Source organism: Thunnus thynnus, chromosome 19 (genome assembly GCF_963924715.1).
Source record: "Thunnus thynnus chromosome 19, fThuThy2.1, whole genome shotgun sequence".
Taxonomy (NCBI): domain Eukaryota; kingdom Metazoa; phylum Chordata; class Actinopteri; order Scombriformes; family Scombridae; genus Thunnus; species Thunnus thynnus.
The window spans coordinates 9,569,094-9,586,127 of record NC_089535.1 but is presented as its reverse complement, the minus strand read 5'-3'; the positions used below and the strand labels follow the sequence as shown (position 1 = coordinate 9,586,127).

The 17,034-nt window shown below is 39.0% G+C and overlaps 1 protein-coding gene across 1 annotated transcript; it reads right to left on the bottom strand.

Moving 5' to 3' along the window:
* Window positions 1-895: 895 nt before the first annotated feature.
* On the bottom strand, window positions 896-16,142 carry aif1l (allograft inflammatory factor 1-like). Its single transcript, XM_067575322.1, has 6 exons — window positions 15,981-16,142; window positions 15,750-15,811; window positions 13,172-13,238; window positions 9,676-9,717; window positions 8,632-8,797; window positions 896-2,783 (listed from the first exon to the last, which is right to left on the bottom strand). Exons 1-6 carry the CDS (start codon window positions 16,003-16,005, stop codon window positions 2,696-2,698), a joined length of 450 nt encoding a protein of 149 aa, XP_067431423.1. The 5' UTR covers window positions 16,006-16,142; the 3' UTR covers window positions 896-2,695.
* Between the last annotated feature and the right edge of the window lie 892 nt (window positions 16,143-17,034).

Below are 17,034 nucleotides of genomic sequence, written 5' to 3'. Positions count from 1 at the left end.
ACTGAGCTCAAAACATCTTTCTTTCTGTTAAAAAGTCATCTTTATTGTTAAATTCAGGATGTTTGGGTTACTAATGTAGGTGGTTGAGTAGTCTACCACGCTCTTATTACCAAATATCTGTCTCATGTCTTGACTCTGAGCGACCAGTAGATGGTAGTGTCTAAACAAAAGAGCAGGAGGATGATGTACTGACCTAGGATGCACTGCAGAGTTGCAGCCACAGACCTGCTGGTTTGGATTCAGCAATAACTAATCAAAATAAATCACACGTGGGTCAATGAGTGGAAACAGCTGAGTATATACTTTATCTCCCGAACATGTAGCTGAAGCAGACAGACTGATGACATACAGAGAAATAAAAATAGTTTATGAGTGAGGGGGAATGGAGCGAGACAGTACAGTAAGGAATAATACTGAGAAGCCTAAACTAGCACATTGTAACTGATCATGTAGTGAGACCTCCTTTCACAGTATGACACACAACTTACAATTGAGATCTGAAGAAGTAAATAAAATACAAAATGTGCAGAATAAATTTTATGTTGCTGTTTTCCAATATACTAGAGTGGAGAGAAGAAAAACAGAGTGGATAAAATTGGACATGGGCCACGAGCTCAGTGTCATCATTACTGTCTGGATGTTTTATCCCTTATATGAGGATCCTTGCACCTTCCATCTCCTCTTCTACTGCGCCTACATACAGTAAGCTCCTGGCAGTTTATTGCATGGAACAGTGATTATCATTTTAATTACAGAGGTGCTTATTATAATCCTACTGGACCTGCCTGTTAGCATGCTCGTTAAAGTGTTGCTTATTATCCTTGACACTGTGCCACACGCAAACAACAGCTCTCCCACTGAAACGGAATATTTAAATAAGACACAACCAAACCCATTTAAGGGATTGTTTGCACTAGTAGCTATTTACTTTTTCATGAAAACATTTTTATTGCTCAACAGTATGTAATGCATACAGCCGCACGTACATTATGCAACATGAAAAGTTAATGAGGAAAACAAAATGGAATGAAAACATTATTTCAATGAAACTCAAATAGTTAAATCTATTTGTGTGCTTGTTTGTCATTTTTCATCCAAACTCAAAATGTGTCAAGAGTTTAAAAGAGGTCTCTATCACCACAATGAACATTTCAAAACTTAACAGGCCAGTGTAAGAAGAATTTTAATTCCTTTGGTGTCTGCAAAAAATGTGCATCTTACTGATAGTTAAACAACACTAAAATATCAGACTGGAAACAGAAGAACAGAATAGTTTAAAATGTGTTAAGTGAGTTAAAAATACGACAAGTACGAATTTCACAGTAAATAGTGTGAGTTACAGGAACATTTCAACTGGAGACAAACTCTGAGGCACAAATAACAGAATTCACAGGACAGTTTAACAGACACACATTGCTGGCTGATGAAAAAAAAATGTGGGGGGAGAAAAATGAATCCAAGACAAGAAAAGAAATTAATAACATGACAAATACACGGTAACCTCAACAGTCAAATCACCCAATAAACACGTTAAACTCTGTGTGCTGTGACATAAAAAATAATGGTAAGAAAAGGGAAAATACATAGAAACTACATTTTTTAAAAAACCCACCACTTGTGAACCTCACTCACTCAGAATGTTGTGGAAAGCAATAATACACACCATATCAATAAAATTCAACAAACATCATTAAAACTACCTTACCAAATGCCAAAGAACATGATTTTGTGGATTTCTGGAATTAGTAAGCTAAAAGGACTGCTTGAACTTGAACACCTGTGTGCACTCCCTCCTTTTTTTTTTTTAATCTGTGTGTTTGAGCTCTACAGTATCTGCATGTTGAGGCACTTGGAAAGAATATGATTGTACTGTATGTAGTATATTATGTACATTTGTTATGCTTGTAGAGCTTTTGTGTGCCTGTAAATCACACTCCTTCCAAAATGAACATATGCTTAACCTTACAGATCTAAAACGGAGTCAAATTTGCTTATGGTCATCAAGCCACACAATGAATGATACTGAAAGTCCCACGGTCAACATGATCACTTATTCTTCTCTCAGCTGATGTGAATGAATATCCAAAATGCAGAAAAAAATGTTTTTCAGATCATGAGGTGGTCATGATAGCCTAGTTACTGATTCCAGATCAGTGTTCGAGCTCTGAGGGCTGATGCCTTTGACCCAGAGGAAATGGGCTGGGCCTGTAATCTCTGGCACCTGATCTAAAAGTGAGACGCTGACCAAGATTAGCCTGGCAAGAATCCATGCCGAGACCACTGAGGACAGTGCAAAAATGTGTTGGAAAAACTGCTTCTTTTCCTTGTGCTTCTCCTAAAGCGTCCTACTTTCACGCCGTTAAAATGAACGCATCTTCCCTTAAAGTATAACCATGAAACACTTACTACAGAATTTAATTTATCAAGCAGATTACATGTACAACTATCAATGCTACATTTTAATTAAGGAAAAAAGATGAATAATAATATTCACAGTCAAACATCATTTAGCCAGTCGTGGGCTCAGTCTTCCAAATAACAGATACCTTGCACGCACTGTAAATCACAAAATAATATCCTCGATCACTGGTCCCACACTAATACATCACTCCACATGTTAAGAGAACAGCTCAATTCCAAGCAGCCGCCGATGGTCCCTCTACTCCACTAGCAGTCTGGAGGCTGACATTTTGACTTAAGGCAGGCTAGCAATGTCCCGCTTTGGAGGGGGTCCATCTGGCTTGCAGGGAGACCCGTTGGCTTTGTCCTCAAAGATTAAGACTCTGTGGAGAGAGAGAGAGGAATCATGAAAAAAAACACAAGACAAATATATCGGCAATGTTTAAAAATAGAAAGCAATAGCTAGTACACAAATAATCATAGTGTAATGCCTGAGTCCTTATCTTCAAAACCTGTGCAAAATGATGGGTGAAGGGGGTCAGAATCGATGTGATTGCACTGAAAAATTAAAACAATTCTTGAGAACTAGACAGAGGAACAGTTCAATTACGTAAACATTTGAGTACGGTATGCCTGCTGCCAGAGCTAACCTTGGCTGAACCAGGTTTTTATATAAGTTTTTGCTAATGAATAAGTGGTGCAGCATTGCGAGGTGGTTGCTAAGGTGTTGCTCAGTGATAGGTACACTCTTCAGGGTCAGGCATCTAGGGCACTTTCAGAAGGTTATGTGGCAGGTATAGTGCTCTGGGCGGTTGCTGGGGCGGAATGGGATGTATGTGTTGGTTTTTATGGTTTGTGGTTGAATACTAAGGAAAACTTCATGGTTGCTTTGGTGCACTGTATGTCTGTAGTAGTAACACAGGCTGATATCACCCTGTGTGACCCAGCAAACTCACTGACGATGTACATTATTATATCAATATTCAGATTTGGTCTTAGTTATGTCATATTGATGTCTACACTACAGTAACAGCAAATTACTCTTACTGTACTGTAGTAAAGATGATTGCTGGCTTTAATTTGGATGAAGAGGCAGCTGATTGAGTATAAATGAGTTGGAAAAGTGGGAAATGGGTGGGTTAAATTAGGAAATCTCAATCAGCTGTGTTGAATATTTTGGGATGGAGGATGCAAAATATAGACTAAACAATGAAAGAAGCTCAAATGGGAGTTTTAGAGCAAAGACTTAAATGAGCTTAAGTGGACTGAGAGGGAATTGAGGTTTCCTTTAATTGTCTTTGTTGGAATAAGGATAAAACATCAGCTGAGGTCTGAGCCCTGAAAAGAGTTGAACTATTAACACTTTCATTTTGAAAAACTAGGTCCATCCCTTGTTTCCTGTTAACATTATGCTTGCTGTGATAGTCGGTCTTACATGGTGTTTGGGCATACACCGATTACATTACTTGCCCATTTAGTTCATTTTCGCATATCAGCCCTCACGTTCATCAAATAAAAAAATTCTAAATTTGTAAAATACTCAGCGTGTTATCAATACTAAGTTGGACAATGAACGCTACAATTATAAACTGGAAGTGTCTGCTCTGTGACCGTCCACAGCAGCAGCAGTGTCGCAACACAGAGTAACGTAGTGAGAAATCTGTCTTCCCTCCTGCTCTCTGTTGTAAACACACGTAGGTGTTAGTGAGCAGCTGCTCTTATGTCTCCCAGGGTGCTTGGTGCTTGTTTTCGGCAGGAACTCTCCCGCTCTCTGCCTGCTCAGCCTGCTCTCAGTGTGTCTCTAATCCTAGGGTCTATCTGTAATAACAATACAGGTGTTACTTTCTTATTAGGCTGTCACCCAGTTGGTGTGCCGAATGGTTGAGACCAATATGCTGCCAATCAGTGTGGTAGAGGGTAAGGGATTGAAAGTCATTTTCCTAGCTGTTTGAAGTTTTGTTATTTTGTACCAGTGTTACAAATGATACTGTCAATGCCTCTATATGTAATGTAATGGCCTTTGCTCAACCATTGTGTTATCTATCCCTGTGTGTGGCCTATGAACGTATTGATAGGGGCAAGTTTATGTACATGTGTGTACTCTGTCACACACATACACACAAACAAACACAAAGATCTAGAATATAATTGGTATCTGTGCGTGTGTGTGTGCTTAATAAATGTGCTTAAAGAGCTAAACATTTTGTTATTTGAATGGTTTCTGTAGCTGAAAGTATGCAGAAGTAGTAGTCAAGCAAAAAATATACAGAAGAAAATAATAAAGCTTAGAAGAACAGCATTCACACTAATCAGTACACACACATACATGAACTTGTCCATATCAATAGGTTCACAGGCCACACACAGGGAGAGAGATAACACAATGTCGTTGAGCAAAGGCCGTTAGGTATAAAGGCACTGTCAGCATCATTTAATCATGAACCAAACATTTTTATGTAATAACTCATGTGCTGTGAAAATGTAATCTAATACAATTAGAATGGTGAAAACAAATGAGAAGTTCCATGAGGTAAGACTGTGCTTGTTGAAATAATATTTAATCTCAATGGATTCAATATCTTTTCCTACACTGACATTTTATCAAAATAAACAATATAAAAATACCCGCAGGATCTCAGTTAAATAACAAATTACCAGTGTTTTATCAAATTAATGTCAACGATGGAAGAAGACAAAAGACAGAGCTCAGACGCATTCAAGTACAACGCTCTGTGTAATATTTTGCAAACATTCAAGTCAAGTCAAGTCAGTTTTATTTGTATAGTGCCAAATCAGGACAGAAGTTATCTCAGGGCACTTTTCATATAGAATTGGTCTATGTGGTTTGTCTAAGTGATGTTACCATACCTAGCTGTCCAAGAAGGTGGACCTGCTCAACCAATTACATTTAGGGATAAAATGGTGACTGCAAGTGAATGTCACATCAGCTAAGAATCAACCAACTGCTGTTAACTGTTGTCTCAGTCCAGGGTCAGACTGGTCATTTAATAGAGATTAACATGAAAGTTAGATGTCAAACTCCAGCTCAGAAGCAATTCATTATAAACTCAGAAGAGGACTGAAAAAAAGCATAAAACTTAAAATGCGATAATTAAAAAACTGTACCAGTTATGAAAAGCTGAATAAAAGTTTAATAGCTGAAAGTCTTGTGACCCGTTTAAAGCTTAAATGGAATCTCTGGCTGAAAGTATGCAGCTTTTATTTTGAAAAGTCTGGCTCATCCTGACTTTCCTGTTATGATAAAGTTACCATCTTGGGCTTTCATTTTGAAAATGGGAAATGACACCGTGTGTGTGCATGCAGTGTTGAATATTTTCAAAAAGTATGAATTGGATTTAAAAGTTGAATAAAACTCCTCATGTATGAAAGATGTGGAACATTTTAAGGTTTGAATGGAGCATGAATTAATAGATAAAGAGTTGAAAATGCATGAAAAATAAGCTGAAGCTGTTTTTTTGGAGTGAACATTTGAAAATTTTGAACATTACATCTATTTACTTATAAAAAAAATGTTGAAAAAAGCTTAATATTTAAAAAAGTCTTAGCATAAATGTCCTTAAAGAGCTGAACATTTTGATATTTGAATGGTTTCTGTAGCTGAAAGTATGCAGAAGTAGTAGTCAAGCAAAAGACGTACGGCAGAAGAATAATAAAGTAATAAAGTAATAAAATAATAAACACACTAATCAGGAAGACATAAGGTTAAAACACTGTAAAAGAAGTACAAACACTACAACCATGATGTGTCAGTGAGGAGGGAAACTCAGCTGCTGAAGAAGCCGCGGTCATACTCAGGGTATGAACTGGCCGAGCATTAAGTGAAAGCAAAGGAATGAAAGGAAACCAAGCGACTGAGGGGAATAGTGGTTTAGACTGTACACAGTAGAGTGAGGGATCTGACGGGAGCTATTCGCAGCGAATGTCTGTCTTTAATTTCCTTTTTTGGAAAACCTACGCAAAGCCCCGCTAAGCCCATAAGGAGCAATGATCCCAGCGATGAAACCAGCCCTCAGCATCTCAAACTCTGGCATATCTCTCTGGCAAACACTCTCATTTCCTTTTTCTGCAAACTTCCTCTGCACTCAAACGCTGGGTGAAGTCGGTCAGGTCACCGCTGAGTCACCCTTCAGCTACTGATTCAATGACGAATCCAATAATAAGTAAAATACGCTGTTTTTCTTTAAAGAAATGATTCATAGTAAATACGTGAATTACATTTTTGTGATTTGGAATACATTAAAATCAATCAATTTATGATACTGCCATGTTTGGTTAATCTGCTCTATGTACAGAAGAGTTTAAGAGATCAAGTGATTGGTTGCCTTAATTTTCTTACCAAATACTTATCACATCTGTATTTATATTGACAAAAATACACACATACCCACCCACACACATAGATAATAGTTAGTAGATCCACACTGTGTGGAAGGCTTTTAGTCAAGAATAAAATAAAAAATCTGCATCTATTAGAGTCAAACCTTGGATAAACAAACTAGAGCGACTGACTGTATATCATTTCACACTGTTTATTGCATTTCAGTGGAAGGCCTTTCACAGTCTGAGCCCAATTGTGGACCCTGACCTCCAAAATAGTCCTCTACTTGCAACTAAATCAATTGTTTTGCCAAATGCTTTGAATAACGCTATTGTAAAGCTGTTTTGTACACTCAACCTCTCCCTCCCCTCTCCTCTCTCTAGAGACAAAAACAATAGGCGTTGTAGACCTTTGCAGTTATTGAGCAATGATGTACGATTCTCCTGATGCAGCAAAGTTGAAAACAATTACACACATCCGCTTTTTAGGAATATGGCCGCTCTCTTACTAGAGTGCTACCGAGTGGACGAGTGAAGCGGGGAGGCAATGAGACATTTATAAATAGTGGCTGTGGGATTATGGGATACACTTTCGAAAAATGGTTGAGGGCAAAGGAGGAAAAGTTATGCATTTCCTGTGCTTGGTGTATTTGGGATTATGAGATTTGTCTACTAAAGGGTCCAGCCAGCTTATTCCAGCAGAGCTGACATGCAGCAGCCACTACACTCTGGCTTTTGCAGTCTGACCCAGTGCAAGGCTGCTTTAAAAGGTTTATATCGGTTACACTAACCTGTTTTAAAAATATATCCAGGCACTTTTGAAAGAAACAAGTTGTCCTGTATGAGTTCTTGGCATAGAATATGATGAGTTTTGGCGTATTTGTCAGTCCTACGTGACTGTCAGTGGTTAATCAGCCTATAATCAGTTACCTAAGCACATGATCCCAGCTAAGGATAAGGATGGGTTGACTATGGATAGGCTATATAGATGGGTTTTGTTGCCATGGAGATTAACGACTAATGCATCATGTGGGTAGTGACATCAGCGCTTGTCATCCCAGAACCCCTGCTGATGGATAAAACAATTGGCTGACACAGCACACGATTCATATACTCCCTCTCCATTATGTGAACACACACACACACACACACACACACACACACACACACACACACACACACAGACACACACAATGAACCAGCAGAGGGTTTAAAGTAGGGCTGAGTGATATCTCAAATTAATTCAGTTCATTTAATTTTTTGTTTTAGCTCAATGTGTAAAATGTCTAAATTGTAAAATTGAGTTATTACAATATTCACAAAAAACGTTATTTTTAGTCAAAAAGTAACATAGATGGTAGCTGCTACTGCAGCCATTTTGAGTTATGACAGTCCCGTGAACTGTGATTAGTTACACTACATGTACACCTGCCACAATTTACAGGACTCTTGTCTCTATGAGAAGGACAGACTAAAAATGACTTTGCACACCGATCTGCGCTCTCGGTTTATGTTTGTTGTAAGAGTTGAAGTGCTGGGAGTCAACTGAACAGTTTCCAGATTCTAAATTGTATAGTTTGTCTCTACACTAGCTAGCAGCAGCCCGCAGATATCGGGCTGATGTCTAATCAAGAAACACAAACAACAGCACATCAATTAGTGAGCGGACCACTCTGCTCTATCTGTGCTGAAACCCGATGTCCTGAATTTAGTTGAAGAATCTGGTGCTGATAGTCGATAGCTATGTGGGATAACTCGTATTTTATACATAATGATGACAGCCTTGCAGGGGCGCAGGTCTTTTATATTTCTTACTCAACTGTCTTAAAAAATATTATCTTATAATATATATAATATATCATCTTATAAACACATTCACAGAGGTTTACTTACAGTTTGAGCACAGCTGAGCGCTTGCCCAACATCATCTTGACAAAGTCCCTGTAGTCAATAGTGTTGCTGCTGCTGCCGCCAGTCACCTCCACGATCATTTTTTTCAACTCCAAGTGGGTCTTGGGTACCCCTAGCTTCTCCATCATCCTCTTCAGACCCATTAGATCTGAGACAAGGAAAGACAATCAGATGACTGCTTAGGTGGGGAAATATGAATGTTTTTTTTTTTTATCTATTCAGAGTGTAAGTCTGTGTTTCTCATGAGGTCATCAGGGTCATCTTGGATTGGGCTTGAGACTTAAAGCTTTAAACATAAAGCTTGTGAAACCAGGAGGTGTTGGTTTTGATATAAGTGAGCATTTAGGAGGCAGGGAGAGTTTAATCAGTGAAGCTATTGAGTTGCATTATTGGAAATGTAGAATCCAGTGTTATTGGAGCTTTACTTGTACTAAAGACTAAAAGTCATGGTGTCTCTGCCTTTGCTGCTTCAGTTTTGACTTTGATTTCTTTTTAAAATCTGTCTCGTGTGAATTTAACTGGATAACTTTAAACTTTGACCTGCTGGTGGCTCAAGGCAGGGGATTACCAAAGTCCTTAGAACCATGAATATATGTGCCAAATATCATTGAAATCCCTCAAATAATTGTTGAGATATCTCACTCTGGACTAAAACGTCAAACTGATATCGCCATTTCTAGAGCGATGCTGCTCATGTGGCTAAAAAAAAAACTGAAATTATAGGACACTTCTTGTTCACAACTTCTTTCAGGACCTGCAGACAGAAACCATATCTGCCGTCTGACTCCTACACTACAGCTCACCTCGCTGCTCGTGAACCAAAGGCCTTTCACACTGGTGTACAGTATGGTTTCACTTTACATAGAGGACACAAACACGACACATGAGCCTGTTCATGCTCACACCGGTCAGACAATACACACACACAGTATTAATTACTGTTCCCTCGTGTCGCCACTGCACTTGGGTCAACTGACAGTTGTTTTCTGGGGTGCAGCTGGTGTTTTGGTGGTGACTTCTACTCACCAATCTCTCCTTCGTCAGTCAGGTCAAACTCAGCATATTTATCTGTGAAACAAACACACACACACAAGAGATTGTTACTCGCAATGCTATTTCATTCTCGACTCACACTACACATCCTGTAATGCGACATCTTCCTGCAGCTGGCATCTTACATGTCAGCAAAAGTGTTAGCACGAGCTTTATGGTGATTTCACTGTCTTACACGCTGCAGACAGCTGACCTGGCATGAGGACAGACACAAATAGCTGATAATGACAGGTGTGTCTTTGTGTGTGTGTGTGTGTGTTTTTTTTTGCATGTCTGTCAGCGGAAAACGGGCAAAGGGCAGCTGAGCGGGGCTGCCATGCAAGACAGATTAGAGGGAAAAGGTCAAGAAATTGAAATAGGATTTTAAGGTCAAACACAGCGAGAAGGAAGGAAGAAAAACAAAGATACCTGAGTTAAACTTCTGTTGCTGAGATATTACATACTACGCTACTGTCACTCACTTCTAGTCTGGTAACATGCAGATAAAACACTGATGAGTGCCAAAAAAAATCACAATTAAAAACATACTTTGCACTATTTTCACCTTCCTTAACTTTCTGCGGTATTAACTTTCAGCAGTATTTGGTATTATCTTGTACGCGAAACTCAACAATGTCGCAAACAGGGTTTTTTTAGTGGCAAAGAGCAATGTAAAGAACGTGCAGGTAGTCATTTAGCTTTTAGAAATTCTTTGACATTTTGGGCAATATGCCTACAGGATTTCTTTCCTGTACTTTGAAGAGTTAGATGTCCATGAAATATGAAACCGGAGCCAGGAAACTGTTAGCTTAGTATAAAGACTAGACGCAAGAGGAAACAGCTGGCCCTGTGTGAAGTTTTTTTTTTTTTTTTAATTTTATTTATGCAAAACAACAAACATATACAAAACATATGAAAATACATATTATTCAAAGCCAATTATAATGTGATTTTCCTTTTAGAGACAATTTGCACCAGGGGGAATTTTTGGAAAATTCCCCCTGGTATAATTTTCCTGCAGTATCTAATCTGGTCATGATGGTAGGCAGTGTTATAACCACAGACAGCTTTGCATTTAAATAGTAAATCTTTACTACTTTCTACTCTCCTTCTCTGATAAAAGTGCATTATTAACATACTACTGAAGTTGCTGCTGCTATGAAAACTGATAGCAGACAAGACATTTTCCCGCTTCTCCCTAAATTTCGCCATTCTTTCGACTGTGGAAGACCACTTTATTCAGATTACACTTGCTATTTCTGTCCCACAATGGACGCTCTGTGTGTGCATCGGGAGGGAGAGAGAGAGGGAACTGTGTTAACTGTGTGAACCCATGGGGAGTAGGACAGGACAATGCTAACCCTGTTCATAAACTCTGAGGAGTGGGCCTCTACACACACACACACACACACATACAGAGCAGGTCTTGAGTGGGACACTTGTCTTGTAGCAGTCTGTTGATCATCTGCAGCCACAGAAAGTGGCTTGAACTGAACAACCATGCAGTATTTAGTCTGTCCTCCTAACCTACATTCCTTCTGAAACTAACGTGACGAACTGACGCTGCCATCAGCTTACGAGCTGCGAGTCATTTTCACTTCAACTTTTATTTTTTCTTGCTTCTTTTTGATGTTTGTTGACATTATTTTGATTTAATTTGTTGCCGCCGACCGCTTTAATTTGAAGGGGCTTTTCGACTTATCAAAAAAGAAAACAAACCATGCTGATAAAATAGCTGAAATGGACAATGACTTCCCCTGCCACTTTGGCCAATAGATAAAGAAAGAATTTTCCCATCTCTTCGGGAGAAAACCCGACCCTAAGGGCAGATGGGAGGGTCGATGCAGGCTTCTGTTCGTTTGAAAAACAACTTGATTTCCGTTCTCCTCCCAATCTGTCCTGAGACTGACTAATACATAATAAGCTTTGTAGTCCTGTTCAGTTAAAAACACCTAAACCGGATGCAAACTCAAGCTGCTAATTAAAAAAAACCCCCAAATGTTCATACTATATGAAATATGACACAGAAAGAGTGAAATAATCCTCTTCCTGTTTCAGGCTGCTCCTTTGTGCTGCACATTTCTGGCAACAATACCAGGACTAATTACACCAAAAAAAGGGAATACATACAACAACGGTCTAATCATTCTTCAGCTATTATACTTTGCTGATTTGGCACTGACATAAAACGGTAAATATTCAACATATAAGGGCTTTAGAGTGGTAAATGTATGTGCTATAAAATTCACGATATACAAGCATAAAACCACACAAATTTTTAAGATATATCTTCAGGGTTTCACTCATGAAATTAGTGGTAGTACAATTGATGGTGGTAACAGGTGATAAAAGTCCAGCAGGACGATACAGTCTGTAAACTAACAACTCAATTCAAACTCTACTGGGGTGATTGTGCGTCCAACTGGTGAAACTAGCCTCAGCCTGGTGTCTGACTGGCACCTTAGCACCTGAGGTAACACTTTACTTTGGATTTATAAGCTATATAAACACTTAATAAATGGTTTCTAACACAGCGTAATGTAGTCATGAGGTGCCTCCGTTAATGACAACTGTGAAAGTTAAGTGAAAGTTGTTTGACGTCTGTTTTAGTAACGAACACGGTGACAAGCGTCTGTGTTATAATAACTCATATAAGAAACATATCATTAGATTAATACACCTGCTGCAGCCTTTACGTCAGTGTTAAAGAAGAGTTTGTGTAAGAATTGTTTGGTCTTCAGCTGAATTGATGCCATTTAGTTGGTGGTTAAAAGGCACAGTGTTTAGACACTGACCTCTGGGAAACTGGGACACTATAGAAGCAGATGGAAAAAGAAAGTGAGAAAAAAAATAGCTATCTTCTCAGGACCTAGGTGTTGGGCCCCCTTTCTGTTTATATACTTCTGCTCCATTTCCTCCAGCAGGCACAGATTGTAAGTAGGACACTGGAGCATGTTTCTCTTTTCAAGACATATGTATGCCTGTTAGAATAAACAGCTTTATGTTATTCTGTCTGGAAAAGCGCAGATAGAAAACTCACAGACACTAAAAGAAAGGAGAAAAAAAAAAATACTCTACAAGCACCAAATGCATAGCCTACATGTGTAATATCTAAGGAATGAGGAGGAGTCCTTTGCTAAATCAAGCAATTTCATTCTCCTAGCGGCAGTGTTTTCTCTATTCCCATGAGCTATGAGTTTACCCAGGAAAGTTTGGAATATTGTAACAACAAGCAGAGAAACGCCCCGCTACATTCCTCCGAGGCCGTTGAGGACTCGGCCTTGCAAACCTCTTAGAAATCACAGCGGTCTGTCTTTTCCCACAGAGAAAAACAAAATACTTCAGAGTTTTGTGTGCGTGCGGACTGCCAACAAATAAACAAATATCGAGGCGAAGACAAAAGCTAGAAAAAACAGGAACACACCCACAAAAAGACAGCCACATGCTTGCAGATCCTTAAGGAATTAAAGGGAGGACTGGACTTGCTTACTTTTGAAACCTTCCAATTTTTCAGCCAGGTCTTCTTCATCCCTGTATTTCTGGTCTTCCAAGTATTCCTGGGAATGATGGAGAGAGGAGGGGTGTGAACAAAAGGTGATCAGAAAAAAAAACAAGTTTTACAGGCTTTACTGAAACTCTTCAGCCAATCTACATTTAGTTGAACACAATACAGTACATAAGAAGGAGGAAGCCCACACACAAATCAAAGTACATTCATCTAATCGTATCCTGTCAAATCTGTCTTCAAGTTGAGCGTGATGACTCACAATCTTAAGATGTACTTCCTCCGGGATTGTCATTACTTATCATTGTAATCATTAAGTGGGACACCTCACAAGGGTGTAAAAGGAAAGGAGTAGGAAAATGCCCAAAGGGGAGCCACTTTAATGAAATTATAATGACGCAATCTGCCATGTGGGAGTCAGCTTCACGGAAAGAAGAGAGACCAAGAGAGAGACAGAAAGTACCGTTGTTATCTGCCTTGACCTCTATGTGTCCGTCAGGTTTATAATTAAGGGTGAACAGGGTAAACACCACTACTGGATGTTTATCAGAGAGGCTTGACTCAGCTGTGCTGAATCACCACTACAGCCTCCGTACACAGGAATGTCTGTTCTCAAACACACAGTATCACGCAAGAATGCAAGTACCTTTGAACAAATATGGTGCTAGTATTATGAGGTATGAAAGCTCTGTCAGTATCTGCAAAGAATGTTTTGCCATAGAAAGGTCAAAGACAGAGCAAATCTCCTCCAGCAAGATACTTAGATTTTCTAAATATTTTAGGGCTGTAACAGAATTTGTAATAGTAATAAATTAACTGTTTGGTCCATAAAATATCAGAAAAAATTGAGAAATGTCCACCACAATTACTCTGAGAACATGCAGGCGTCTCAAAAACTGTTGCTTTGTCCAAACCAGCAGACCAAAACCAAAAGGTATTCAATTTCATATACAGAAGATTAAGAAAACCAGTAAAATATTCACATTTGAGAAGCAGGAACCAATAATTTTTTGGGGGGTATTTTTGCTTGAAAACATTACAACAATCAACGTAGGCTGCAACTCGAGAATATTTAAGTTATCGATTAATCTGCAGATTTTTTGGGTTAATCCATCATCAAAATTAAAACACATAGCGCGACTCCTTTCCAGCAGCACACCCTGCTTTATTCAGCTATAGCCAAAAATAATAATTTTGACAGCCTTACATTGAAGCTCAAGCTGGTCTGCGCCTCGCTGTTCTTAAAGCAGACAATCTGGTTAATTGATGAACCGTTTTGTCTATAGATTGTCTGAAGATAGTGAATAATAGTTGTAATAATTTCCCCAGAGTCAAATGTGACATTTTAAAACATCTGGTTTTGTCAGTAAAAATTCAGAGAAAATCATGTATGACAAAGAAAAGCATTAAGTCATCACATTTTAGGGGCTAAAACCAGCAAATGTATGGCATTTTTTGCTTTAAAAAAGGACTTAAACGATTGATTGAATTGTTCTGTTGACCAATCATCTAATTGTTGCAGCTCTAAACCAATGAAACAATTCACTTATTATCACACTATTCACAGATTAACTTTCTGCCAACTGACTAATAAATTATTCAACTAATCATACCAGCTCCCAAGTTTTTATCAGATGAGATTTTCACAGAAGGAACCACCCTTTATACAGTACATAACAGTGATGGTATTTGAGGTTTTATTCCCACAGGATCCACTCACGCAAATGCACCCATATTAATATAATGCAACAATAGAATAAATGTCTGGACTGGATTTAATCACAGTACGGTTATTATTAGAACTAGCCGCTTAGGAATCTGGGGTCTGATCTCTTCCCATTTCTCTAATGAACAAATGAAGGATATCAAAACACTGCATGAATCACTGTGGGGGGAGCAGGGAGTGTTTGCAACTGTGCACAGAAATGTCACAGGCGCTCCCGGCTGCCCTCTTGCCGCGACCTGGTTTTCATGTGGCATCAGCGGGGAGCCGATGACAAGCAGGCAGGCAGCCAGCAGAGTAATAAAGGAGGGAAACAGAGATTATACAGACATCTAGTTAATCTGTGGGAACTACTGCAGAGTTATCTGACTGAACAAGGCCTAATGTCAGACAAAGAGCTCATTCAGACACCTGTTCCCCCCCCTGTCTAAACACATGCAGCTCGGCGTGCACAGAAAATATGGGATGGCAAAGGCTTCAAATGCATTTTTACTCGTGGTGAATATGATCAGGTCAGGGTGAAATACTCATACACACACAGAAAGATGTATGTGACAGCATGCAAACCATTCAACAAGTGCCCACGAGACCACAGGGGGGAGAACAAAAATCAATAAAATGCATTAACAGCGTCGCTATGGTCAACTACACTGAACCGAGTGTGGCATTTGGGGGGGGGAATTCATTATTCACAGCGCTAGTGGAGCAGTTAAATCTGAATCATCAATGTGGCCTCACGTTCAAGAACAAGGCCAATGCCAAGTCAAGTGTGTGCGTGCTCCTTACATTCAAATCCCGTGAGGTGCCGTTAGAGACAGCAAATAAAGGGAACATGTGTACCTTGTTTATTTCTTCCAATTTCTGCCGCTGCTGCTCCTTTAACAGTCCAAAGGCTTTCCCTCCTGTTTAAAAAAAAAAGAAAATTTCACAAACCAGCTGGTTAATATAGGCTTATCTTTAACGGTTACCCGGTCGGCCTGCTGATGCTCTATTGTAAAGAGGCTTTAGCTAGCGCCCGGGAAATAAACAAGGCAGTCCGCTAACGTATTTATTTATCTATACATTTATTACCTTGGACGTTTTTATTTGAAGGCATCCCGCGATTTATTTGTGATGTTTAGGATCCAGAAAAAAGAAAAATATCCGCGCCAGAAGGCTACCGCGACCGTCCGGGTAATACTGCTCTTCTGTCCGTTTCAGAGGTTGGGCTCAGTGGGCCACTCGGCGGTGTCGGCACCGGTGTCAAGCTAGACGTCATTAGGGGTAGCAAATCCGGTTACGTCTTTCAAAATAAACGAGGTATTGATCCCCTTTACACAAATAAAATGCTTCCATGTTTTGACCATATAGTGTGTGTTTATGTAAGTAAATGTAAATGATAATAATAGCCAGAAGCTCTTTTTAATGCTGGTCATTGAATATGCAGTTGACACAAATAAGAAGGATTTTCAGAGGTCAGACCAGCGCTTCTTTATGGAGTATATATTATGATATTTGACTTGAACTATATACTATACTAATATGTTTTTATGATGTATGACTAGATAATGTTTTTACACTTTTGTGTATTTTTGGCACGGCAAAGCAGTTTTATTTATAAAGCACGTTTCACACACAGAGGTAGATTCAAGGTGCTGTACAGAAAGCAACACAATTCAAAGTTAAAACAACACAATTTAGAGTTGAAACATCTAAAGATGCACTGATACCAATACTGATCAGATATCAGTCTGATACCAACTCAAATAGCTGGATTGGTATTGGTGACAATGGGCTGATCTGGTATTGGATACAATTATTTTGATAAATAACAATTCAGTAAATTTATATCTATGTATTTATTTGTTAATATTGAACCGATATCAGTATCGGTTATATCAGTACATCTCTACTTAAGGAGATTCAAGGTTCAAGAAACTTTATTGTCTGTCACATAGAAATAGAAATCACTCTTTAACAAGGCTCAATCAAAGACAAAGGTAGACAAATGTAACCATAACAAAGTAGAAGCATAAAGAACGTCAAAAGATCTTATTTTGAAGTCTGGATCATTCAATTTCCGGTTTCATTGTGGAGACGCATCTCATCCATCAGTCAAAGATGCTCTTGGAGTAAAGTGGGACGC